Source organism: Mesocricetus auratus, unplaced genomic scaffold (assembly GCF_017639785.1).
Source record: "Mesocricetus auratus isolate SY011 unplaced genomic scaffold, BCM_Maur_2.0 Super-Scaffold_100015, whole genome shotgun sequence".
In the NCBI taxonomy this organism is placed as follows: Eukaryota; Metazoa; Chordata; class Mammalia; order Rodentia; family Cricetidae; genus Mesocricetus; species Mesocricetus auratus.
In genome coordinates this window covers 8,855,690-8,882,890 of record NW_024429198.1, presented here as the reverse complement: position 1 = coordinate 8,882,890, position 27,201 = coordinate 8,855,690, and the positions used below count along the sequence as shown (strand labels likewise).

The 27,201-nt window shown below is 40.0% G+C and overlaps 1 protein-coding gene across 3 annotated transcripts in view; it reads left to right on the top strand.

Moving 5' to 3' along the window:
• Window positions 1-27,201, top strand: part of Cdh6 (cadherin 6) — a 134,503-nt gene that overhangs the window by 88,750 nt on the left and 18,552 nt on the right. For all 3 annotated transcript variants that reach the window (XM_005078022.4, XM_013119064.3, XM_013119065.3), the window contains exons 3-7: window positions 11,014-11,308; window positions 14,893-15,012; window positions 17,502-17,669; window positions 20,670-20,857; window positions 23,297-23,550. In XM_005078022.4, coding sequence (XP_005078079.1) covers window positions 11,014-11,308; window positions 14,893-15,012; window positions 17,502-17,669; window positions 20,670-20,857; window positions 23,297-23,550 — 1,025 coding nt within the window. The remainder of the gene's footprint in view (window positions 1-11,013; window positions 11,309-14,892; window positions 15,013-17,501; window positions 17,670-20,669; window positions 20,858-23,296; window positions 23,551-27,201) is intronic.

The window sequence follows — 27,201 nt, the reverse complement described above, 5'->3', positions numbered from 1 at the left end:
GTGCCTCTGGAGATAGGAATGGTAGCTCACATCTGTAATCTTAGCAGAAGCAGAAGGACTGCCATGAGTTAGAGGCCAGCATGGGCTACACAATAGGTTCCCAGCCAAACTAGGACCCTTCTGGAGGGTCCCGGAGAGAATCTTTTTTTCCTGCCACTTCTGGACCTTGAATTTCTTTGTTTATAGCTCCCTCATTCATCTTCAAAGTCAAGAGCATACTTAGTATTTGCCCCTCTGACTTCATGGAATTTCCTTTTACTTTCTTCCCTTTCCTCCCCAGGACTCTTTTTCACTCTATGCTCACCTTGGTACACCCCTCCATCTTAGGATCCTTATCTTAGTCACACACACAAAGTACTTTTGCTACACAGAGAAACAGGTGATGGGTTCTGGGAATTAGAAGAAGGAAGACCAATATCCTGCCTACCACACTATCATAACACTAAAGTTTTGTTCATTTAAAATTGCTTGGTTCTTTCGACGTTAAATTCAAGGTACTGAGTGTAAAAGATAAATGTCAAGGGAATTAATAAATTTCTCCCACCTTGACTTAAAATTCTTTTGCTTTCAGCACTTTGTCAGAAATCCTCTTCCACATAACACAAGACCTGTTTCAGTAGTTATTAAATCTAACAGAAGATAAAAGATTGACTTGGGTGGGGTCATGCAGAACCTCAGCCAATGCAGAGCACTTTATTGTATTGTTTTGGTGTATTGGAATTTACAAGGTACACATTGAGAAGAAATTTGGAAGGATAGAAAGACAGATAGATCTATAGATGACAATAGATGATAGATTGATGGAAGAATAGATAAATGGATAGAACGATAGATCAATAGATGAAAGATCAGTATATTAAGATAAATAGAGCCGGGCATTGGTGGCGCATGCCTTTAATCCCAGCACTCGGGAGACAGAGGCAGGTGGATCTCTGTGAGCTCGAGGCCAGCCTGGTCTACAGAGCCAGTTCCAGGAAAGCCTCCAAAACAATACAGAGAAACCCTGTCTCGAAAAACCAAAAAAAAAAAAGATAGATAGATAGATTCGATAGGTGATGATAGATGGGTAGGTAGATAGATAGATAGATAGATAGATAGATAGATAGATAGATAGATAGATAGATAGATAGATAGATAGGGTAGATGATGATGGATGGATAGATAGATCGATAGATAGATCGATAGATAGATAGATAGATAGATAGATAGATAGATAATCTCAGATTTATGCTTCTGGGGAACCTTTGGTTAGGTACCTGAAGATATTTTTGGTTATCATAACTTGAGAAGGTACTACTGGGGACTGGAGGACAGGGGTAAGAACCAAGGATCCACTATTAAGCATCATTTGTGGACAATTATGCAACCCCAAACATTTTGCTATGGAGAGCAAATTGACAATAGTGTTGATTTGAGAAATAAGGAAGTAGACTCTTTGCAATTCAGCACTTAAAATGTCACTTGACACAGTGATGTCCTCAGTGAATGTCCATACAACCAAATATAAAGATCCACAGGGTAAAAAAAAATTAGCAAAACCCTCAAAAGTACCGCTATAGTATGAACTTAATATCATTTTCCAAAATCGCAGCCAGAACTATTGCAAAGGATGGGTCATACTAGATAATATTTTGAAAGTAAACTATTCCCACTGTCCCGGAAGCTAATTCTATTATTAAAATTATATAGCAAACACATTTTTGTTCAGGTCAGGAAAGAAACACAGGATATGCAGGCAGCTCCATCCTAAGTTTTGTCAGAAAAGATTTTCTAGATTCTCTCAGAGATTGCTTCACATATCTAAAAGTAAATGTCTAAGTGGAGAGTGCCAGCTGCTCTTCCAGAGGACCCAAGCTTGGGTACCCTCGTGGGGCAGTTCCCAGTGGCCTGTAACTTCAGTTCCAGGGGATTAGGTGCTCTCTTCGGTCCCTCAGCAGCCCTAGGCACACATATGATGCACATATGCATATGCCATCAAAAGACTCCCACATAAAACAAACAGAAATGCTTTTAAAATAAAAAAGAAATGTTTAAAAGAACTAGAAGAGGAAAGGCAGAAAGTCAAGTTATCCAAGGAGACTGTACCATTGAATCAAGCAGATGTTATTGTATTGCATCAAATTTTTGACTCGATGCTTAACCTATATTGAGTTCCTAGCATTCAATGGGACTAAAGCTTGAGGGATAAGCTATAAAAAAACAATAAAGGTGCCACATCCCTGGTACACCTGAATGCAGTGTGAGAAAGAATGTGACCATGAAACACAAGAGAAGGAGTGTTACTATTTTTGCTGACTTTATGGGTTTTATTACTGCAAGCACATATGCAACACCGCCTCTGATTGTCTCCCACACTCAGCCCTAAAACCATGCCATGCACTCACATGATAGTGAAGTCATTTTCCTCCCATCAGTAACCTAAGCTTCTCCAAGATGCCTTCCTAAGCCATCAAAGGGTTTATGCATTCTCTGGTCCCACACTCCCTATTTATAGGTTCTCTGCTACCTTGTCATTCCTAACTAATAATAGTGGGTCGCAAGTATCTTATTTCTGCTTTTATCCCCTGTCTTTTACCTATGAGTCAGTGTTCCCAAACCTAAATTGTGAGTTTATAAAAATCATGTATGAGATGATTTTATGTATTGCCCAATGCAACCCTCTAGGCCAATAAATGTTTTCAAATGCACTTGGTTGACAGTATTAAATTAGTTTATGACGGGGCAATGTATCTGTGAATTGGATCACTTTCTATTCCCTTCTACAACAGGGTGGTACTTAAAAAAATTCACTAAATAGGGTTTCATCCTCACCACTGACAGGTGACCTCTGATTAACACCAAATCTATTTATCATGATCAGGGATCTCAATGCATTTATAACTGCTCTGTACCTGTCAACAAATACAAAGAAAGGTGGGGTTTTTATCTTTTTTATTTGATATTTTATTGAGGTTTACTTGATTATTGAAGGAAACTATTCAGATCCAAGGCAGCATCTTGAATTATTCCTTTGCACTGCTCAGCTAAGACCACATGCCTAGTATATGATAGTAATTGCTGAAGTATCCAGCAACTTTGGGAGTGTGTACATATTCTTGATATCCAGAGTTCTCCTAAAGTCAAAAAGAAACCAGATGGGGGCACGAAGATTTGTTAACTGTCTGTTATGTGCCACAACCTCCATTGATCATAGAAGTCTAATCCAAGATGACCTTTACAACAGTCACTATGCTGCTTGCAACCATCACTTATTGAGGATATATCATGTGCCAGTATGTTGGATCCTGAGCTACTGAAGTGAAGGAACTGACAGATTTCGTACTTTTTTTCCATGACATGTGATCTAGTTAAGAAAACAGCTATAAAATGAAAATAGCTATAATTAAAAAAAAGAATATACTGATGATTCAGTGGGAATTATGTTAAGAGTATGTAGGAGAAGAATCTTAGACTAGCAACATAAGGAAGACTTCCTTGGAAAGAGAAGATTAAGCCGTCCTGGCACATGAGTTGAATTAACCACTTAAAGATTCTAAAATGGATTTATGGCAAGGGGGACCATCCTGGGGAAAGACTTATCTAATACAGAGACAAATATGTTCTCAAAAACCACATGAAGTAGAGTGTGGTGAGAACAAAGCCTTATTCAGAGAGGATGGAGGCAAATGAAGCTAAGAAGAGAAGAAAACACCGCCACGTAAAGGGCTTTGTCCCAAGGAAACAGGATTTAAGTAGAATAGTGGCATCTTCCATGTTGATGCCATTGTAAAGTTGGTCTAGTGACAGGCAAATAGAGAGAAGAAAGTGTGTGTGTGTGTGTGTGTGTGTGTGTGTGTGTGTTTACAGAACAGAAGTATATCAAAGAGAAATGGTGGTGGAAACATGGAATACTTGAGTCAGGATATGTGCAAGAGGTAGGAACGCAGCCGAGTTATTGTCAAGTGCATTATTCCAGGATGATCTCTGGTGGTCTTTACAGATATGAGACACACAGGAGTAGGGAAGTATTTGTGGGCTTGGTGATGAGGTCAGCTGGGATGTACTGAATATAACTGGGCTAAGAGATTTGCCCAGAAGGTAGATACATCCTTGAAATAATCTCATCCTTGAAATGGTCAGACACTCTGGGCATTGATGGCAGTGGCTCATATGTAGTAGTTTCATGCATAAAAAAAACAAACAAGCAAAAAGATGACCTCACTTAGAGATAATCCATGAAATATAGAAGGGAAGGACCTGAGAAACATGCCCAAAGCCCCCAGCATTTAAGGGACCATTAGGAGAAGAATAGCTGGCAAGGTTAATTATTATGAAAACTGTTGCAGGGGACAGATGGAGTCTAGCATAGCTTAATTAATTTGCTAATTAATAGGAAAGTCAAAACTCAAACCCAAATCTTTCCAATTTCAAAAAAATCCACCTTCTGAGTCCTTTCACATTTACAAACACTGTAGTAACTTACAGAAAACTTTCTCTAAGCTAGATCCTTCATCTAAGATTTGCATGCATTATTTTAGTAGTTTTAAGAGCAGCCTACTTGTAAATGAAATATCATTATTATTCCTATTGTGAATGAAGAAATGGTCTTTGAGAATTTAACTAAGTTTCCCAAGGTTGCAAGATGAGTAAGTAGCATGAATTTACTCCCATTGCTTTCTTTCATGCGAGGCCATCCCTTCCGCCATTGTGATTGTACTGGTTAAGACAATGGTCAGACCTCAGTGGTCATCAGAGTTAGTCAGAGGGTTTCTTCTAGTCCTTACTGCAATGTCTACTCAAATACAGACAAGCGTTCACTAAATAGTTAAATTAAAATGTAGCTGTCCTTGCCTAGTTTCAGAAATACTTTCAAATGGGGGGAATAGAGATAAATACAGGATTTGGCTATGGCAGTAATCACTCTGAATACATTTGTTTAACTTTTAAGTTTTCATGTACCTTCCCCCACCATTTTACCTGAATGTGCACCAATCTGGGGACATAGTGAAAAATTCTGTATGAGGTTAATTAATTAATGACAAGTTTGTTTTAAAATCTCTGTCTGTTTTAAATTCTTACACACATGCAACACATAAAAACCCTCATTTAGATTTTGTAAACATGACCTAACAAATGGAATTCTGGGCAACTTTATAAAAGTTTAACTACATTTTAACATGATACATTGATCATAACCAGAAATGTTTCTTGGTCAGTATGCACAAGGAAGATTAAAACAAATAAATAAGACTAGAAAGATGGCTCCCCTGTGTTCCATTCCCAGCACCCACATTGGACAGCTCACAACTTCCTATAACTTCAATTTCAAGGGACCTGACACTCTTGGCCTCCTTGGGCACCAGCACCCACATACAAATACTCAGATACAGATACACACACACACAAACATACACACACACACACACACACACACACACCATTAAAAATAAAAATAAATCTTTTTTTAAGTGGATCCATTAGAGGGCTTCCTAAAACACAAGTTGCAGGAGGACACCCCTGAGACTTCCTGATTCTAGGCACGGCATTTGTAGTTCTAGCTAGGTCCCAGGTCACACTCTTGCCCACTTTGAGGAACAGTGAGACAATATAAGGAGAAAATCCCTGTGATAGCAACAGATTTTAAAAAGAAAAAAAGCAGAAATACCATGGCTGTAGTTAAGATACTTTTATACATCATATTAGTTGCTGGTCTGGTAAGAGACGACTCTGAAACCCAGGCCCCACCCTGTTGTGCTCCACTGTCCCCTCAGGCTCTGTCCTCATCAGCTCTGGGAACCAGGTTCAGCCTGGGAGGAAGATTCTTCAATAAGCCAGTTTCTCTTAAGCCGTGGGTGTTGACAATTACATGCACGTGTATTACATTATGAAAAGGTGATCAAAGGCTAACCCACCATGTGCCAGCCAGAACTGCTAACTATGAAAGAGCCAGAAGACGGGGCTATGGTTTGGATCATAACTGTCTCCCAAAGGCCCAGGTTATTTAAGTAGTCCTGCCTGCCCTGCAGCTTACAGTCAATGTGCATCCTAGAATAGCCAGGAATGGGCCCAAAATGTTTGTAGGTAGCATTACACCACACACAAAGGGCAGGACACTTTGTTAAAAGCTTGGTGGCCAGCCTGTGGGTAGAAGCTTTATGAAATGAGGTGCAGTTTAAGTTACTCAGATTGTTGACAACCAGCCTACATTTGGAAGGGCTGCTTCTCCTCATCCGCTTTGCTTCCTAACAACTAGGAATTGAGCAGCTTCTTCTGTTTGCTTGCCACAGATCCAAAGCAATAAAGACAAGCAATTATGGACTGACACCTCTGAAACCATTGGAGAAAATAAACCCTCCCTCTTTATAAGCTTATCTCAGTTAGTTTGTTACAGAATTGCAACGTTAACAGCAGTTTGAAGAACAATTAACACCCTGCCACAATTATGCTAGTCTCAATTTTGTTATTTGTTAAATAATTATCAGATATAAATGAGTTAACTCATGTAAAATCATTAACACTCATGTAGTAAATTTACCCAATCCTATAATCACTAAAATAGAATTATTTTTTGTGACTTGCCATCCTGCATGGTTCAGTTCCTTTCTAAAGTAAAATCTACCTGTCAAGTCTCCCCAGCCTTCACTATATTAAATTTACTTTGTGGTTACTTTTCTATTGCTATGATAAAACACCATGGCCAAGACAGCTTACAAAGGGAAGCATCTAACTAGGGTCTTACAGTTTCAGAGGGTAGGTCCATGACGACAATGCTGGGGAACAAAGGAAGAAAGAAGACAGGCTAGAACAGTAGCTGAGAGTTACATGTGATCCACAGCCACTCAACTCAGAGAGAGAGAGAGAGAGAGAGAGAGAGAGAGAGAGAGAGAGAGAGAGAGAGAGACTGGGCCTGGCATGTGCTTTTGAAACCTTAAAGCCCAGTGACATACCTCCTCCAACAAGTCCATGCTTCCTAATATTTCCCAAAAACAGTTCCATCAACTGCGGGCCAAGCATTCAAATATAAAAGCCTATGGGGGCCATTTTCAGTCAAACTACCACAGTGCATTATATAGGAAGATGTCTAAATATATACAAACAGGTATAGTAATACCAAATAAGCCTTATTTTTGGCATAAGTTGATGATAGACTCATTTCCTAGTTCAAAATGATGTTCATGACTTCTCAGCCTTTTGGATGAGATCAAATGTCAAGTGATGTTTATTCTGCTGACCACAGAGGTGATGTTCACTCTCTACATTAGCTACTGCTTTCTACCCCAGTCTCAACGGGCAGCATCTGTTTTCTGTTGTTCTCCAGTTGTCCTAGGACATCTCAGGTGAGCAACCATTCCTTTCTTAAAAGGCCATACTACATTCTTCCTACTTTGTATAAACATACTAGCCACTATCCAGTCTTGTTTCAGCCAACTGTCACATATTCCCTTCCATAAACTCCCTTCTGACTGTTGTAAGCTTATGTGTGCCGTCTAGGGAATCTTAGACTCTGTTTTCCACTTCTTCAGTGAGTGCTCTGAGAAGAGCCAACTTTGGACACTGACTCAGAGATTCACTAAGTGACTCATAGGAATGGGAGTAATATAGCAGCATTAGCTGTCTTCACAGACTACTAAAAATCTATACAATTAATGTCATGCCCTTGAGTTTAATTCAAAATTAAGCTGCAAGTTGGTACATGTGGCTGATGAAAGGATGTTATATTCCCAGGGACAGCCCCTCAGGCAAAGATGCTGCCACTGCCTGGTGGCAGCCTCCATGGGGCCATGCAACAGAGGTCCCTATATCTGTCTTCCAAGACACTGCATTTGTTGTTGTTGTTGCTGTTGTTATTGTTTTAAAATTAGCAGAGAAATGTTATCAGAGCGTTGTCTGATTGAAAGTGTTATAGATACAGTAGTGAGAAACCCTGCCCACCACCACAGGTGAGATGAGACTTCTCCAGGGAAGTGGCTAATTCTTACTTGATGGTGAAACGTTAAAAGTGAACCAGATGATTAAACTTAATGGAACAGACACATTAAGCTGAAATTAGTAAAAATATGCCTTGGGCAACCTACAACCTTTTATTTGTTGTTGTTTAACTTCTGTCTCTTCCAGTGGCCATGAAAAATGACATCACAAAAGAAAAAATCCAATTAAAATCTAAGTGCTCAATAAACCCCTAATGTCTGCTTGTTGCCAGTGCTCTCCCAAGCACTGGCGTCTTCTGTTTTCTTTCTTTCCCGAGAATAGAGAAAAGAGCTGGCCCCAGGGGTGTTCAGTGGAAAGGAGGAGAGTGAGGAGAGATGAGGGGCTGATGGGAGTTTTTGCTGCCTGCACTTGCACTGGCAGAGCCAGAAAGCTCATGTTGGGGACTGAGAGGAGGGAGGAGGTTAAATTGTTTTATTATCAGTCCAAGCCTGAGTAAGGAGATGCATTTTCCTTCTGGTTTTCAAATATTGATAAATCAGAATGGCAATCTGCATCATAGTCCCTGTTCACACTTTCTGGCATCTCCCCTCTGCCTCTCTATCGTCTCAGGTGTTTGTAGCATAATTCATGGAAATGGTCGCTTCTGACAGCTAAAAGTAAGTTTCTGATTACTTTTACCTGAATAAATCTTGTGACCGGATGTGGTATTCGCCAACTAAGTGGGCAACAATTACGCATTGAAGATGATGAAAGAAGCAGCCAAGGAGAGTCTATAATCTAGTGGAATAAAGAATAGAATAAATCACGTGTAAAGACAGCAGTTGCCACCAGGTAGAAGAATACTGCCTTTTCCCAACGGATTTTACCTCATAGATAGGAAGTATTTACAAAATTAGGTTTCCACGGTCCTCACACAAAGTTCTCAAAGTCAGAAGAGCAAAAAGATGCTGATGACAAATCCACAGCTGATGGTCATGCTCGTAGAATATTTTCTATTTAGATGGCTCTTTATAATTCATAAAACACATACCGTGTTTTATTGCATGTTTATGTGGCAATTAATGAGGTATTTGTATATGGTCTCTAATTAGTTCTTCACAGCCACTTGTCCTGCAGCTCTTATTATCCTCATTTTACTGATGAGGGGCCTGGCTTGGTAGCTTAATTGACTCTGTTGTGGTCTTACACCTGGTGAGGGACACAGTGAACGTGACCTGTACTTAGGACTCAGATACATAGCCCACATGTGGCACCCGGCTGCCAACCATGGCTGCCGACCACAGCGGCCCAAGAGCATGCATCCGAAGGGCAGCAGTAGTGCTTGCTTTGCTCATGAGTTAATAAAATGACTTTTGAAGAGCTCTCTTCAGTCATTAGAATCTGTCAATGGAGAGTTAACTTTTCCCTAGTGGCTCTTTCTGTGTCATGGTGGTTTCAGCGTTTCCTTGGCACATCACATTACACAAATCATAGAGCGCTCTTGTTTTACATTTCTTACTGCATTTGTCTCACTTCTAAGCAATTTCCTCCCTGTTCGCATTTTATCTTCCATTATTTCTGCCAAATTGCTTTCAAAGCTACTAATTGTATGAATAATATTCTCATTCTCAAATTCAGCGATTAACTCAGTGTAGCTGTGTGGCAGTGGTCACAGTCTCTCTAGCTCCAGAAATGAGACATTGTACCAGATATTCTACAGGGCACCTTCATGCCGACAGAGTCTCATCTTTGACTCTCACTTGAGCTGGGTGTGATTTTGAAACACTACATAAATTGGAACTTTGGGTTTCCTGCCTCTACAGTGACAGATAAGATACTCAGGATTACAAAAGAAACTTTCTGGGAAGGCTGTCACAGGTCATACCCAGAAAGGATTGCGTTGAACACTAAAGCCCCAGAAAGTCATGTTATACAACATCATGCCACATAAAGTCTGAAATTCAGACCCTCATTGCCACTCGTATGTTAGTAGGTGACTCCAAGAAGGAGGCAGATTAATTATTTCCCAAGTCACAGGACCAGAGAACTCTTTCCTTCTGTATAGTCCGCAGAACATATTTCTAGGAAACAGCTTAGAATCATCAGTTTCCTTTTGCTTTGAGAGTGCATCCGCAGGTATTTTAGAACAGAGGTTCTCAACTTATGGGTCACTAACCCATTCATAAAGGTCACCTAAGAATATAGGAAAACACAGATTTACATTATGGTTTATGACAGTAGCAAAATTAAATTTATGAAGTAACAATGAAATAACATGAGGAACTGTATTAAAGGGTCACAGCGTTAGGAAGGTTGAGAACCACTACTGCAGAAGCTATCTGGAGCATTTCATGCAGTGTTAATCAGGACCATGGATGCTTACCTACTACAGTTACCAGGTCAGCCAGCTCCTCCATGTGAAGCCTGTAAGGAGATTCTGTAATTAGCATGTCTGTTATCACCGGTGCCTGTGACTCTGGCTGTTAAATGATGCTTCTAAATGATAATCAAACACATTGTGGAAAATCTTGAATAGAGTTAGACTGCTAAGAGACCTAAACTTTTGCTGGGTAGAGGGAAAAAGAATTTAGGAACCCAGTTCTGAAAGGGGATCTTTGGGTTAGGCTACAGGAATGACTTCTCCATAATTCACATAATGGCAGACTATCCCCATGTGTCTCTGATGCAAACACCACCGTCCTCTTTAACAGTGGAGCGCTTGGAGAATGACTGTGCACACACTGTGACTAGGAGAGTCCACTCTCAGGGTCTGCCATCCTGAGTGAAAAGATTTGTCCAGTCTAACTTATGTGACCATGGGATCTTAAAATTGTGTCTGTCCTTAGTTTTCTCTTCTTTAAAATAAGAAAGATTGGCAAATTTTCCATTTCATTCTAGAAAATTCTATGATTAAGAAATGTGTGCATTAATGGATGATATTTTCTATTGGAGGGTTATGTAAGTAATTTTAAGTAGTTAAAAAAAAACAGCATACAGCTCTACCTGCCTTCAGAAGCTGTTAATATCAAATAACAAACAGTTAAGATAAGCTGCATGGTAAAAACAAAACAGTTTAGGATCACGTGCTTGACTTTTATTTTCTTTAATTTTTTTTCCCTACACTAGTTACATTCAGACCAGGATAGAGGAGATGGATCACTTAAATATATCCTTTCAGGAGATGGGGCAGGAGATCTCTTCATTATCAATGAAAACACAGGCGACATACAGGCCACCAAGAGGCTGGACAGGGAAGAAAAACCTGTCTACATCCTTCGAGCTCAAGCTGTCAACAGAAGGACGGGGAGACCCGTAGAGCCCGAGTCTGAATTCATCATCAAGATCCATGACATCAATGACAATGAGCCAATATTCACCAAGGATGTTTATACAGCCACAGTCCCCGAGATGGCTGATGTTGGTGAGTGAGATGCAAGTTGGACAGAGTGAGGTCTCCACACCTACCAAGGGAAGAATTTAGAAGCCAAATCCCCAAACTACCATATGTCCTTTTCATAAGTGCACCCCCATTGTCTAATGTCACCCTAGTCTTTGACTACTATAAGAAAAGGGCATTTCCTATAATGATAAGGGTATAACAGCAGCAGGGAGAGGCTGGGAGGGAGCAAGGGAGGCCACCTCATCTGCTTTGTCTCCCAGTTTCTTGGACTGATAGACAGCAGCCTTATCTATTGCTCTCAGCCAACATCACATTTACTCTGGGGCAGGAGACAATCTTCCCAGTTAAAAATTGAAGCCTGGATTTCCACTCCAGTCTCAAAGATGCTGACCAGAGTCAGAAGGATGACTCAGCAGGTAAAGGCACTTACCTCAAAAGCCTGATGCCCTGAGTTCAATACCAGACCCACATGAAAGAGGAAGGAGAGAATGGACTGCACACATACACACAATAATAAGAAATCTGTTTAATAAAAAATAATAACACTGGTAGTTGCATTGAGTAACTATGAATTTGGGAGAAAGACTCCAAGAAAGCTTTTTTTTTCAAATCTACAAACAATATGCAGATAATAAAAATGTCCATGAGCTTTAACACAGAGGATTAATATTGCATACACTACTTCACTGTCAAGTTTAAGTTTAAGTTGTGTGGACTTAATTTGTTTAAGCTAGAAGGAAGTAAAAAGGATTTAAAGAAAGGAGTAAGTTCTATTGCTATCACTCTTAGAAGCTTTAATATACTTCATAGGACACAGTGACACACTCCAAACCACTAAGGGAAAAGGTTGTTTTTATTTTCACTCTGCCAACCTCACAAAGGTGAAAATTACAGAATAAATTTTCTCTAGTTGCATATGAGATGCATCTAAAGTTCAAAGGTCAGAGGTCCAAAATTTGAAAAATATTCAGTCCAGAGAAGTGATTGTAAAGCATCATTTCTTTCCCCTGAGGAACAAATTGTCACATTATTCGAAGCCACTTTGTTCTGTTAGAAAAATCTGAAGCCATCATCAAAGCAAAGAAAGCAGTTGGAATTATTTTTAAAGAACCTTTTTTTTTCTTGGATGGATTGGAGGATATTTTTCTTGCAGGTGGTAAAATTGTCACTGGCATCACCTGCATGAATGTAATGCCCTGCACTGCTCGTAGAGAGTGTCACTCAATTTTAAAGCCAGGAAAAAATTAAATATACATTACAAGTATTTGGGAGAAAGCCCAAAATACATATCTAGAGAATTACTATTGGCATAGACAAAGGAGTCTTGAAAAACTGCACATAAAGGTAATGGGAAAAGGGTTAAAGTGAACTTCAGTATCAAATTAGAAACTGTCTCCACTAATAGCCAGCAGGGCAGCCTTGGGCAAAATACTTGATTTATCTGATCTTGATGTCTTTGATCGTCCAATTCCACATCTACAAAAATAAATAATAAATGTCATCTCCCGAAGGATAATCATGAGGATTAAATAAGAAAACAGGAGTAGAGCCTCTCCTTCAGTAGCTGCTCCTAATGGGTGCTTAGTACACCAGATAATCACATTCCAAAGGCAAGCAGAACTTATATTAATGCAAATAAGAATTTGGGTGTTTGTTGACTTCCATTAGCTCTCTCTCTAAAGTCTCAGGAGGATCTCACTCTGACCACTTAACCTGCCAAATTGCAAGGGTGTGTATTGTGTCTCATGTCTCCGCAGGGTACAGGGAGAGCCAGGACATCCAACCCTAGCACGGTGCACTCTATTTGTTTAATAAATGAAATGGTTAGGTATTACAAAAGCAATTTTAAAATTCTTTTATTCTCTGCATGGAACTTCCCTGCCCTTCTCAAAGACAGAACCACCACTGCCTGTCTGATAGGAATATCAAAAGGCAAAAGGTCTTTTTGGAACTTCTCACCCATGTAACGGACATGCAAACACACACATGAAATTAGTATGGCCTTAAGGCACGGTAGGAATACTTCCAAAGTTCTTGGGTATGGGCCCACAAAGTAAGAATGACAGCCTAAAATACTATAGCTACCTTTGTACTTTTAATCTTAATTTGAAATTATACTATCATTGTTTACAGTGTCTTGTCCCAGTCAACTAATGTTTGGTTTGGTTTTTTGAAACTTGTAGCCCAGGTTGACCTTGAACTCACATTATAGCATAGGATGACCTTGAACTTCTGATCCTCCAAACTATACCTCAGTGGGGGATGAGATTACAGGTGTGTCACTACACCTGGTTTATTTCGAGGTGGGGTTTGAACCTGGAACTTCCTACATGTACTTTATCCCCAGCCCTAACTAATTCTTTATCTGGTCTAAACTACTCCCTTAAAGGTTCAAAACCTTTCAGCCTCTTAGAATTATCAAATATTTGAACAGTCCATAATAGGAAACTTGACTCAAACTAGTTTAAACAATGAAGATAACTGCTGGTCATGGTATTTAAAGCAAAGTGAGTTTTGGAAAAATTTGATCTGGATCCTGGCTTCTTGGTGGTTTTTTCTGTCCTACTCAGCTCCGTCCCCTGGCTGGCACATCTAACATCACAATAGCTGCTACAATTGTGGCTTCATGTGCCACATTGCAGGCCAAGAGAAAGGGCATCTGGGACACAGAATTTCAGCAAAATTACAAAGTGGCCACCCACAATTCAAGAGGCTGATTGTTTCTAGGTACCTACCTTAGTCCTAAGTAACTTGAAAGAACCCTTGAAGCAAGAGTCCAGTCACATCCTATCACGGGAGAGGGATAGGACTCACCTCTACCCAAGGCTGCCCTTCTCTTTAACCTACTCCATACTCTATTCATTGATGTGAATCTGATCCCTTTCAAGTGAAGGATCAATGGCTTCCTAACAACATATATTATACTGTGATTCTCAACTCTTTTGTCATGGAAGCTGGTATTCTAGTTGACTTTGTAGTGCTGTGATAAAAGACTATGACTTTCAGGTTACAGTCTATCATCAAAGGAAATCAATCAAGATGGGAACCTGTAGACAGGAACTGAAGCAGAGACCATGGAGGAATGATACTCACTAGCTTGCCTTGTATGGTCTTGTTTACTCACACAAATCCAGAACCTCTTAAGACCCCAGGGGTAACACAGCCGACAGTGGGCTATGCCCTTCTGTATCAACCATCAGTGGAATATGCTCCAGATACATGCATACAGGTCAATCCAACAGAGGCAATTAAATTGAGGTTCCAGCTGCTGGGGAATTCTTGTTTGGGTCAAGTTGACAAAAAAAAAAAAAAAACTAACCAGCATACAAGATAGCTTAGTGCAAAGATATTTGCTTCCAGGACTGGTGACCTAAATTTGATCTTCAGGATTCACACAATGGAAAGAAATGATTTCTACAAGTTGTCCCCTGACCTCTATTCATGCACAGTGGCATGTGTGAGCCATCACATGCACACAAATATACACATACACCAAAATGTAATTTAATTTTTAAACTAATTAAGATCATGTTTCTTCATATGCACATGAGCCAAGCAACATAATGAACCTTTGTTTGTTTTCAGTTACGTTTCTGTCTTTGCAGGAACGTTTGTAGTCCAAGTCACTGCAACTGACGCTGATGACCCAACGTATGGGAACAGTGCTAAAGTTGTCTATAGCATCCTACAGGGACAGCCCTACTTTTCAGTGGAGTCGGAAACAGGTCGGAATACTTTCTTCATCTCCTAGTCTACATTCTGTAATTTTAACTGACGTGTTCAGCTGACCTAGCATATTGTTTAATAAAAAACAATTAGCATGATTGGATTTTCCTTGTGTCCCTCTGCCAAACTCTAACAATTTATTTGTAAGCATGACATCCAGATAATTTTAATAAAGAAATTGACAATGAGTCTTTTACAACACACATACAGGATGGGAATCATTCCTTTCTTTTTCCATCCAGTTTGGCATGAAGCTGAAGGAGTGATCCTTTCTGAGAGTGGCTAGCCCTATTCACAGAAATCCTGGCTTCTCTTTTCTCTTTTCTAATTACTTGATGGTGCCACATCTCTCTGTTCTGCTCCAAAGCTAGGTATAGCCACGGGACATATTTGCACAAATAAAATGTGGCAGCAAGATAAGTCACTTCCAACCAGAGTTGTACACGATCTGGCACATTCCCTTCCCCTGGTCACAGTGATCATGGAAACCCTTGTTCAGACAGGGCCTCAGCCCAGATGCCGGAACGTTCCTGGGAACAGAGGTCCCTGCCTGCCTGTTCAGAGCATGAGTCAGAATTGAACCATAGATCTGTCACGCCACTGAGATTTTTGTCTCATCCTGATGTCATGGTCTAGCCCATCCTGTCCAACACATCCCTGGCCCAACAAATCAGCTTGCCTTATGGAATCTTTTTTACGGCATCTTATTTTTCTGAATTTGCCCTACAGAGTCTAAGTGGGATGCTGGACTCACTGCTGCCTGTCACAGATGCCAATGAGAAGAGACAGGAACTAAATCTTTAAAACCACTTTATTCTGAGAGCTGGCAATCTGAGAAGACAGCAGATTAACATCCAAAAAAAAAAAAAAAAAAAAAGCTGTCTTCCATCTCATCTCCCATCAGTAGATTACAAAGAAAGCAGTCATTCTGGAGCTCAGCCTGCCCTCTGGTCAGATGGCCAGACATGTTTCTGAGAACTGCCATGCCTGAGTTTCTCTCATTATCATCTCTTACAGCCTCCCCTCGTTTTTGTGGATGTTTGGGGCTCGAGCACTTCTTGGAATGCTCAGTCAAGTTAGTTGATATCAGCCTTATTCTCCAGGGGCATCTGGGCTTCCAGAGGGTTAACTCAGAACAAACCAAGCATTGACAGTGCATGCTTGCTGAGCTATAAATAGCTCGGAGGTGCCGGAGGCCTCTCCACAATATGGAGCACAAGTGTGTCACATAATGCAGAATACAAAAGCTGTCTCTGTCCAAAGTGCTATCGGGTGGTTTATTTTTCAGTATAAAGCATTTGTATTATACAGGAGATTCTATATGTATTTTGAATCAAGTTCCTTTCATATATTATTTTTTTAAACACTCTTTATTTTAAGCCAGAGCTTTTCTGGGTTACTATATCCAGCTAGAGATCTATGTGTTAAAAGGTGAATGAACCTGGAAAGAATCCCAAGGAGAGAGAAAATGTTGAGTTAAAAAACAATGAGAAGGAAGAATTAGAATTACCCTACTTAAAGGACAAAAGGCTAAGGTGATTTCCTGTGTTTAAATAGAGAAGAACCATTATTTGGAGAAGAGAAAGCCACTGCTCCCTGACGCCAAGACTCTGGGAATAAAATTGACCTGTTGTCTGAGGCATTCTTGTTAAAAAGGAAGAAAAGATATTTTCGGCTTCATTAGTGGTTAAGCATGAGAATGTGAGACCGGAGAGGGTTACAAAGCCTACTCCAGTGATTTTTAAAGGAAAGTTAATTTAAGAATAAACACTCTACAGAGATTAGGCAAACTTTGAGAAATTCTTTCAAGTCATTATCTAACTGCCTAACAGTAGAGGCAACTTTAACCTATCTATCTTTAAAATGTTGGTTGCTGTAGGGATTGCTGGGATGCAGTTCTCATCCCCTGTAAGAAATCCCAAATTCTCCAGGATCACACAAGATCATAATCAGGAGGAACCTCCGGCCATTTTCCTTAGCCCATAGTTTTGTGGCTTATATGACCCACGGCACAGTCATTACAGTAGGTACTCTTGAGGAGCAATTAGCCAAGTTGATAATGTGAAACTCTGGTGTCAGCTCAGGCATATGGCTTTCTAAACTATCCTCTCAGAGTACACCCCAAAGCTTTTTATCTAGCATCAAGTGTAGTATGTCCTCTCATGCCATAAACCGGTTGTGCTTTCCAATGTCATCCTACGACATTTATATTGTACTACTCACCGTCTCTTTTGCTCAGGCTTCCACTTGTACTTGTTTTCATTCTCCTTGTATTACAGGCTTTTTAATGAGTATCTCTCCCCCTGTGTGATTGCAATTTCCTTCAGTAGAAAGGCTGCATATAATCATCTTTATATCACAGTGACATCTGCATAGTGTTTTGCATATTGTGGGTGACAGTCTACATTTGTTTGCATAAATAAATGATTCCATAAAATACTGTTAATGCATCCCCTTCCACTTCTGAATCTCAATTTCACATCCATAGGTATTATCAAGACAGCGTTGCTCAACATGGATCGAGAAAACAGAGAACAGTACCAAGTGGTGATTCAAGCCAAGGACATGGGTGGCCAGATGGGAGGACTGTCGGGGACCACCACCGTGAACATCACGCTGACAGATGTCAATGACAACCCGCCCCGTTTCCCCCAGAGTAGGGACATTTGATTGAACAGATTTCTCCAATATGCTTTTGTAAAATTTTGACTTTAAGAATATTTCCATTGCTGGCACTGCTGTCAAAATCACTGGACTTAGGAAGAATTGGCACTTTTATTAAAATTATTTAAATGAGTTGAAAACACCACTTATGCTCAGGAAGTGTGAATGCTTATGCTCTGCCATTGGTAATTAGCTGAGTGATTCCTGATATGGCTGCTGTTGTAAAAGCAACATCATTGCTTTCTCTTCCCTTATTAAAATGACTACCATAGACATAAATTTGCTTGAGCAAAGGATATGTATACAAGTATGCTACTGTTTGTTAGGAAAAAGTTGACTTTATGTTTTTATGAACTAAATCAGGCATGTAATCTCTGTTAAATGTTCACAGAGCTCTGCAAGGAAGGATTTATCATTTTCCTAGTTCTAAAAATACAGCTGGAGAAGTTGCTATGTGCTTAATCCATTTGTAGTCATAAAGAGTTTTTTACAGGATGGTTAATTGAGATACTGAAAATCAACTCAGATATCATTAACTGTCATTACCAAGTGAGAAGAAAACACAAGACCCATGAACACTGCCTTTCTGTCAAGCATCACACTAGACTTTCACATCCAGCCACCCAGGGGGAACTGGTTGTGATGCAGTTTTCCCTTCAAAAACAGTTGCATTTGTGACCATGCTCCCCTGAAAAAGTTATCTGAATTGTTAAGCAAAACAATGTAGCTGGATATGGTGCCTTACACATACTATCCTGACACTAGGACAGCTGTGGCAGATTCCAGGCTACTGTTCCATAAAGAGTTCAAACCAGCCTAGGAAGACCCTGTTTTGCAAAAAGACGAGAATTCAAGAGAATGACTCAGCAATTGGTTTAGAATACTCGGTGCTCTTCCAGAGGATTCAGGTCCAAGTGGAGACTCAGGATGCCCTAAGCTCCAAGGGATACAATGCCCTCTTCTGGCCTCTGGGACCATCTGTACACACATAGCAAACAGTCACACAGAAAAATAATAATAATAATAATAAACAAACCTTTTTAAAAGAAGTAGAAAGGAAGGAATGAGAGGAGAGCAGGAGGGAAGGAGAGAAGAAACGGGAGGTAGGAGAAGAGAGGGAGGGAGAAGAAAACCCACTTACTCTACTGTGGCATTTTTTAAAGATAGCCAGCTAATACAGGCTTCCTTTAGAATGGGGATCCAAATGATCAGTAGGACACAGTTTCATCTTTTTATTCCCCAAGTATATAATCAGCTGGCTAAATGACAAAAACAGAATAGCTAATAATGTATAATATAGGCAGAAGAAAAGTTTTATGACCCTAAAACTTCTCCACAAGTCCTAAAATGAAAATAGCATGCTCACCAGTGCTTTGCCCTGGGGAGGATAACCCAAGGGTGTCTGGCACTTGGCTCTGTGGGGATTTGTCACTTGCCCTGCTCTTTCCTTACATTGTCTGTTACCTGCTACCAGGCCATGTGCCAAAGCAAGGAAAAAGAGAATGCAGAACAATCTAGAGAAATACTTAACATATTTTGTTATTTTACCAAACAGGAGCCCAATATTCAGGGAATTTGCATCATTGAAGACCTACATATACTTTAATGGTACCATAGTCTGATGGAGGTTTTGTTGTTGTTGTTGTTGTTCCAAAATCATGTATGAATAAATGGCAAATTATAAAAGATAGAATAAATTTCAGAAGGCAGCTATGTTCACCACTTACCATCAATGCTAAGACAATTTTTGTTTCTACATAGACACACACACACACACACACACACATTCTAAGTATATGCTGGTCTACAAAATTGTCCAATCAAAGCTCAAACTCACATGCTATCTTTAAACTAGTTTTGCAATATGAGGGTATTTAAAAAGAGCAACATCTACAAAGTACGGTTTTAGATTAGAAGTAAAAATAAAAGAATGCTGACAGGTGTGGTGGTACACACTTATGATCAGGAAGAGGCAAGCAGATTTCTATGAATTCAAGGTCAGCCTGATCTACACAGTGAGACTGTCTCAAAACCAGGATTATACATGTTTACATATTGTTATATAAACACAATATATAAATATTAGGTATATTTATATATATATTACATAAAGAAAATTGCTGTAATGAAATTAAGAATGAAAGAATGAGTTAGTCAAAGGAAAAGAGTGGAGAACCCCATTGCTCAGTGTACTTCTCCATACCCCAAACTGCTCAGATTATTAGTCAAATCATGGCTACTTGAGTATTTTTTCCAAATTGCCGTAATTTGCTTCCACCTTCAGCTTGTATTAGCAAGGTCAGGAAGAAGTCCTGTTAAGAACACATAATAATTGGCTTCAAGTCCGTCCAGGTTAGGTTTTCTATTCTTTCTGCTCTATTACCTTCGTGGGGCTTTTGAAACCCTCCTTTCCCTGTTAGTCTCGAAATGACAGCATGAACTTGGGAGCTTGTTTACAGAACAAAAAAAAAACACCCCGCTTGCAAGCAGAGAGATATGAAACAGAAGGAGGTGTCTGATTATCATGATAGTAAAGACATAAGGAGGATAGGGCACAATTAATTAATTTGAAGAAAGCATAAATCTTCCTCCACCCACAGTGAGGTCTTCAAGGCATCTCCCCTCAGCCATGATTGGTCTTTCTTCTGCTTCACTTATTACCAAGCACAGCCAAAAATATTATTTTAAATACTTTTATTGCTACATATCATTATATGAGCTCTGTTTTCTTAATAAGAAATAGGCTATTGCAGATAGTCTATTATTGTTCGCAGTTTATATGTTAAACTATCAAAGATATGTATATATTAAATAAATGCAGAAAAAAGAGAGTACTTAACCTGCACTAAACCCTTTTGTTAGGATTTAGTACTAGTTACAGTTAGGACTCCACTGGAGATCTTTAATGTACCCCTAATGGTAAGAGTAGACTGCTTATTGGGGTAGAGTATCTCCTAGCCTCTGATTCACTTGTCTGTTTGGTGATTAACAGGTACGTACCAGTTTAAGACTCCCGAGTCCTCTCCACCGGGTACACCGATTGGCAGGATCAAAGCCAGTGATGCTGACGTGGGAGAAAATGCAGAGATCGAGTACAGCATCACGGATGGTGAGGGCCAAGATATGTTTGACGTCATCACCGACCAGGAAACCCAGGAAGGAATTATAACTGTCAAAAAGGTAATGGCATTGATGTGTGTATTTATTACAGCTCCCAGGACAAAGGAGATGGCTCTATACATAAAGTACTTGTACAAGTCCAGGTCCCCAAGTCTGTACATCATGGCACATGGTGGCAACTCAGGTCTGGAAGAGCATTGGAGAAAGACAGAACTTGGAGGCTCCCTGGTCAGGCAGTGTGGCTGAAATAAGAGTCAGAGAGACAGAAAACATGATGTTGACCTCTGACCTCTGGCCTCCACACACAAATATGCAGAGTGCATGTGCATACACATACACACACACACACACACACACACACACACACACACACACACACACAGAAGCATGCACCCATAGAAAAGGAGAGTTAAGGAGATGTAAACACAACTCCATATTAGATTTATTCAACTCCAAATACTATTGTTTAGCAGGGGAAGGAATAGGCTGTTTATCGGTGCCTCTACAAATAACACAGCTATCGAACAAGATAATACTCTTAATGTATTACCAATAAGAGTGCTTCCCTCTGCTTCCCAAGGACAATGACGGTCTCCTACAAACATTTCTTCAGGTGCTTCTTTGACTCCCTCTTTAAAAACGCTGATTCTAACTGCACTGAGATCTCTTGGGTTGACTTTTAGTCGTCAAAAGTAATTTTATGTATTCATTACTTCTATCACTTCCAATAAATTTCTACAAAAAAATCCTCTAAGTAAACAATAGGAACAAGTGGAATGCATAGAAATGATTAAATAAATGATATAAACAATAAAATAGACAATGCCCTTACAACAGAAGATCTCTGTTGTCCTAAAACCTACAGGCCAGGAGAAAACCAACAAGGAAGTGAAGAAACCACTAAATGAATGTGCGCATGCAAACTATGAAACACACATTGGAGGAAGGGCTTAGTGCAAGCAGGGAGCAAGATGACCCGGATTAGAGAGAGAGCCTATGTGGAGATCACACATTTAAGCCAATGAGGGAATGTCACATGACACCTTCAGTTACTTTCGGGAGCACGAGAACATCAAATCTTCTCCTCACCAGCATGCTTGTGTGCTAGTTGACCTCGCAAAATTGGCTGGCACCACAGAGCCCTAAACCAAAGTGTGGCTGCAGTTAAAACCAACAAATTGTGTGCTTCGGGGCTAAAAGAATTGATTTCGTTAATTCTCATTGATTTCTCTTTTGTCATGTATAGTACAATAGCTTCTCCCTCCCTTGGCCCACTGTGGCTTGCTGCTGAACATAAGCATGGTGGATGTAAATAACAAGACAAATTTCCCTCTTAAGAACATGTCTGAATATCTGGAAGCACAGTAAAACATGCTTAAGCGACACTCAGACCGATGTCTTAGACCCTGATATGATTAGGAAGCCCATTACTGTGCATTAACCTTTTTAATTTCCTCAGTGCCTTATCAGATTCAAACTGAAATTTTGCCTAGCTGACTAAATCGCATTCGCCAGCGTCTTGATTAATAGTGTTTCTAGCGAGCCTTGTCATGATATCATCTGAAACTACATGTCAGCAATATGCATTTGGGTTCACTACGTCTTCAAAAGCAAAATCTTTCCCTAAAGGTCTTTGACAATGGGGATCATTGCCTTCTTTGGCAAGTAATTAGCCCTTGTGAGGATATTGGGGAAAGGTTTTACTAACTCCTGCAAAAATAACTTACTTATTCTTAATGGGCAAGAGAGAGTCACGGTGCTAATCTGTAGGTCACAATTCTGGCTCCATTCAGACTCAACTGAAGCTGTTTAAAAATCACCACACATTATTGCAATGTTGAATAGAGGCAGCAAAGTCAAGTTGAGATCAATGTTTTTCCCGCATGCTACAACATTAGTAGGGAAACTATTACATGGGTTGTGAAGAACCATGATGTAGCCATGAGAGAAGTGCAGCCCGAATGTCTGCTGCTGCAGAAGGTGTGTACCCAGGCACTAATGCTATGCATATGGGCAGGAAGGGAACTGGGTACAGGGATTTGTTTCAGTCTCCACCAGAGAAAGTTTAGTAGGCAAGAGACACTGATAAGATTAAACGCCCAGCAGGTAGAGCCAGATGTGAGAACCCTTGGCAAAATGCTGCCACTCTCCCTTTGCAATGCCCTCTATTCAAACCCAAGGTATTTTATAGGAGAGGGAGACTGAAGCAACCCTTCCTGCCCATATGCATAGCATTAGTGCCTGGGTACACACTTTCTGCAGCAGCAGACATTCGGGCCATACTTCTCTCATGGCTACATCATGGTTCTTCACAACCCATGTAATAGTTTCCCTACTAATGTTGTAGCATGCGGGAAAAACATTGATCTCAACTTGCCTTTGCTGCCTCTGCCCAACATTGCAATAATGTGTGGTGATTTCCTTAAGCAGCCCGATCCCATTCATTTATCAGAGATTTGCACTAAAACGGTTTGTGTGTTGCATCATTTTCTTCTGAAGCTCTTGGATTTCGAAAAGAAGAAAGTGTACACCCTCAAGGTGGAAGCCTCCAATCCCCACGTCGAGCCCCGATTTCTCTACCTGGGTCCCTTCAAAGACTCAGCCACGGTGAGAATAGTGGTAGACGATGTGGATGAGCCTCCCGTCTTCAGCAAACTGGCCTACATCCTACAAATACGAGAGGACGCACAGATAAACACAACCATAGGTTCTGTCTCAGCTCAAGATCCTGACGCTGCCAGGAATCCCGTCAAGTAAGTGCATGTCAGGGACATCTCTTTCATAAGCCCATTTTTTTGTAGGGGGATTGGGGTTTTTTTTGTCCAAACATCCACCTGCTCTTTAGAAAAAAGGAATCCTTTTTCCAATTAGACAGCTGTGTTTTCCTGCAAAACAGTTCCAAATAGCACCTTTAACTGTCCTTGCTCACTGCATAAATATTGTTCTAGCGATAGTATAAACCTCAAGTACACAGAAGTTGAAAGAAAAGAAGCATTAAGAGGAGATACAACAGGAGTTCACTGTTTAAGTGAGGTATATAAGGTGGTGCAACTGATTGACCTGGGCTCTTTGTAAGGTTTAAGGTGATCTACTGAAAAGTGAAACCCAGAAATAAAGCAGCCACTGAGCTTGACAGCCAGCACACTTTTCAGGTGCTGGAGGACCTATCATGTAACACTTAGAGGCAGAATTATGCTCCGTTCAGATGAATAGTTGCCCCCTCGCATATGTAAATAAAAACAAGAACTGTCTCGTGATGTGTCTGAAATGCCGGGGAAATTAGTAGGATAGAATCCAAATGAACGCTCGGTAAACAAGCTCCATCTTGCCTGTGCTTTGCTGGATCCTTAGATATAAATCAGGTGGCAAGAAAGCCCCGTTGCTCTCCTAGGCCACTGACAACTTGGGGATTCTAGCATCGTATGCAAATCCTGGAGTGAACCAGCTCCCAACCGTCAGCCAGTGGCTCGGTAGAATTAATGAAAAAGGGGCTAAATCAGAGTGCTGTGGTGTAAATCATTCCACAGAGATTCTTGCCAGCGAGCCCACGGACATATTCGGATCAGGGTACCTGCCACACACACCATGCACATTGTATTCATAAGGGGAATGCAACATGAGGTCCTCCATGTAGCTTACAGAGAAGCATAAACAACAGATAAATATGCCATAGGTCAGGTGAAGAAATTCTAAGAATCAAATTAATGGCGAGATTGTTTAAGATGGTGTAACCAGACTTAGCCTTCCTAGTAGGAAATCTATGCAGTAAAGATTTGAAAATTGAAAAAAAAATGTAGGGATGAGTCGTGTAGAATCCTGGGGGAATACCTGCAAAAGAGAAGAAGGGGTCTAATGCTAGTGATGACTTACTCTGCTGCAAGAGTGTCTAAGAGGTCTGCATATCTGGAGAAAGCAAAGAGGAACTGGGAAGGGGGAGACGGAAAAGAAAGGAGGGAGAGGAAGAGAGAAGAGAAAGAGAGAAGGGGAAGGGAGGAAGGGAGGAAGTAAGAGAGGAAGGAGGAGGTAGAAGGGGTCAATTGGGAGGCAGGGTGGTTTGCCACAGTGGAGTTTGTGAGTAAAGGCTGAATTTTATCTAATTGAGGTGAGAAACCATCTGGAAGCTTTGAATAGAAGAGCTACCTAATCCCAAACTATACTTTTAAAGAGTCATCCTGCATGTTATGTGGAGAATGTCATTGCATAAAAAAGAATACATAGCTCTAAGTAAATGTTCTCTAGCATCCAGTCCCCTTTGTTCTGGTCAAATCTCATATCTAAAACACACAGATGTCTGCTCTATTCTCAGGCCACCCAGAGCCAAGCTTTATCTATCTGCTGGAGGATCTATGACACACTAAAGAGGGCTGGGTCCATCAGGATAGCCCCGTGTGAGCTCCATGGGCCCAGTATTTCCCCATGTAAATGTAAGATGCTTGATCAAGGAAATGAAAGGCTGCTTTCACTGCCACAGCACACACACTTTAGGTACTTTTCACAACTGTTCTGTCACTTGGAGCTCATTCTAAGGGGAGGCGGGTGCTTGGAAAGTCAGTGTGAAGTCCAATTTAAAAGTGCTAATGCTAGAAGTTAACAAATATGAGCTCCAGGTACCTCTCTGATAGATCGATATGCTCTCGATTTGAAGAGAAATGTCTCCTGGAAATTCAGGATAAAAACTTTTATATTAGTTTTTAAAGGAAATGCCAGTTTTACCCACTGCATTATTCTCTGTGAATGGAAGTACTCATCAGGTGGGTTGGTTGTTGGTTCATTATAAAGGCTTTTACTGCCAGCCTTCCCTCAGCACATATGGATTGATGTGTAAATATAGATTTTAGGTCTAGAAATGTACATAGATTACTCTGGTGTATCAATGTATGTTCGTGATTTTACTTATAGGGCAAAACCCTTCATGTATTAAGAAAATTTGCCTATACATAGTCTAGGGTTAGTCTAGACATAAATACTAAACAACTACATAAGACTGTTAGGTGAACAAATAATTCCTGAATTGTTGAGTTTTTATGCAGCCACCATCTTTAACTCTTCAATCACAAAACAATCTCCTACTATAACTTTATCACAATGTATTTTGATACATACAGGAGAAAACATGTCTAAATATGTGTCATGCATTATGTCTGTGTGGGGGCTAGAGAGATGGCTCAGCACTTGTGGCTCTTACAGAGGACTCAAGCTTGGTTCCTAATACTCATATCAGATGGTTTATACTGCCTACAACTACAGCTCCTGGGGATCTGATCCCCTCTTCTGACCTCATTAGATACCCAGGCTCCTGTGCTCACACACAAACAAACAGTCATACACATCAATAAAAATAAGTCTTTTTTTGTATACATGTAAATACAACTTTTTTCCCAGCAAATAAATCTCTGTCACTTGAGGACACATTACAAGACAAATCATTTAATCACAACACAGTGAAGTCCCAGGAGAGGAGGTCAAATGATCCACTACAGTCATGTAGAGGCTGGCTGCCGTCCTTCCTATTCCTATGATCACAGTTAATGTTTCTGGACAATAAGCATCACTGATATAAACTGAAATCACTTTAGAGGAGAGAAAATAGCAACAACAAGAAAATACAGCTTTGTCTATAATCATCTCTCCTAAACAATATAGGCATTTTAGGGTTTCCATCAATTTTTAATCTCCCAATTAGGGAAGACAATATAAATTTTGGTATTTCCTAAGTAGTTTATCTCCTCTCTTTAAAATTTAAAGCTGACTTCAACTAAAACTTCCTCACTGCTTCTCATTTATTTCAAGGCTTGATAGAAAAACATGATAATTTGTAAAACTTAAAACTATGCTGGGAGGCTGAGACAAAGGAAAAGATGCCATGGATAACTGTGGCAGATTACAAGGCTTTCAGGACACCCTAAGATTGGCATTTTTCATGAGGGAAAAACATGCTCATGGATAGCTGTTAAATTTCTCACAGTCTATGAGAACAACGACTTCCCTTTTGAGAAGTAGTTATGTGTTATAAATATTTATCATTTGTTTTCAAAAAATGAAGAAAGTAAGTTCAGTGTTCTGGCCTAAATGTTTTCATAATTGCAGGTTCATGGCAGAAATGTCAAAACTAATAGATAGCTTTTTAAATATGGTAGAGCCCTTCTGAGGATGAAAAGGCTATGCTAAATACATTGAAGCTAAACATGAAACCCAATGATATAATGACCATTGTGAACTTCATTCATTTCTTCTGAAGTAAGTTTGAAAAGCAAGCAATAAACAAATGGCTATTTAATTTAAAGAACTGCTAAGTAGTAAATAATATAAAAATATAGCTTGTTATACCTTGTTACGTATGTATTTTTAAATAAAAACAATTCATTGAGATAGAATTTTTGAGCATTGTAAATTATTGCAAACTG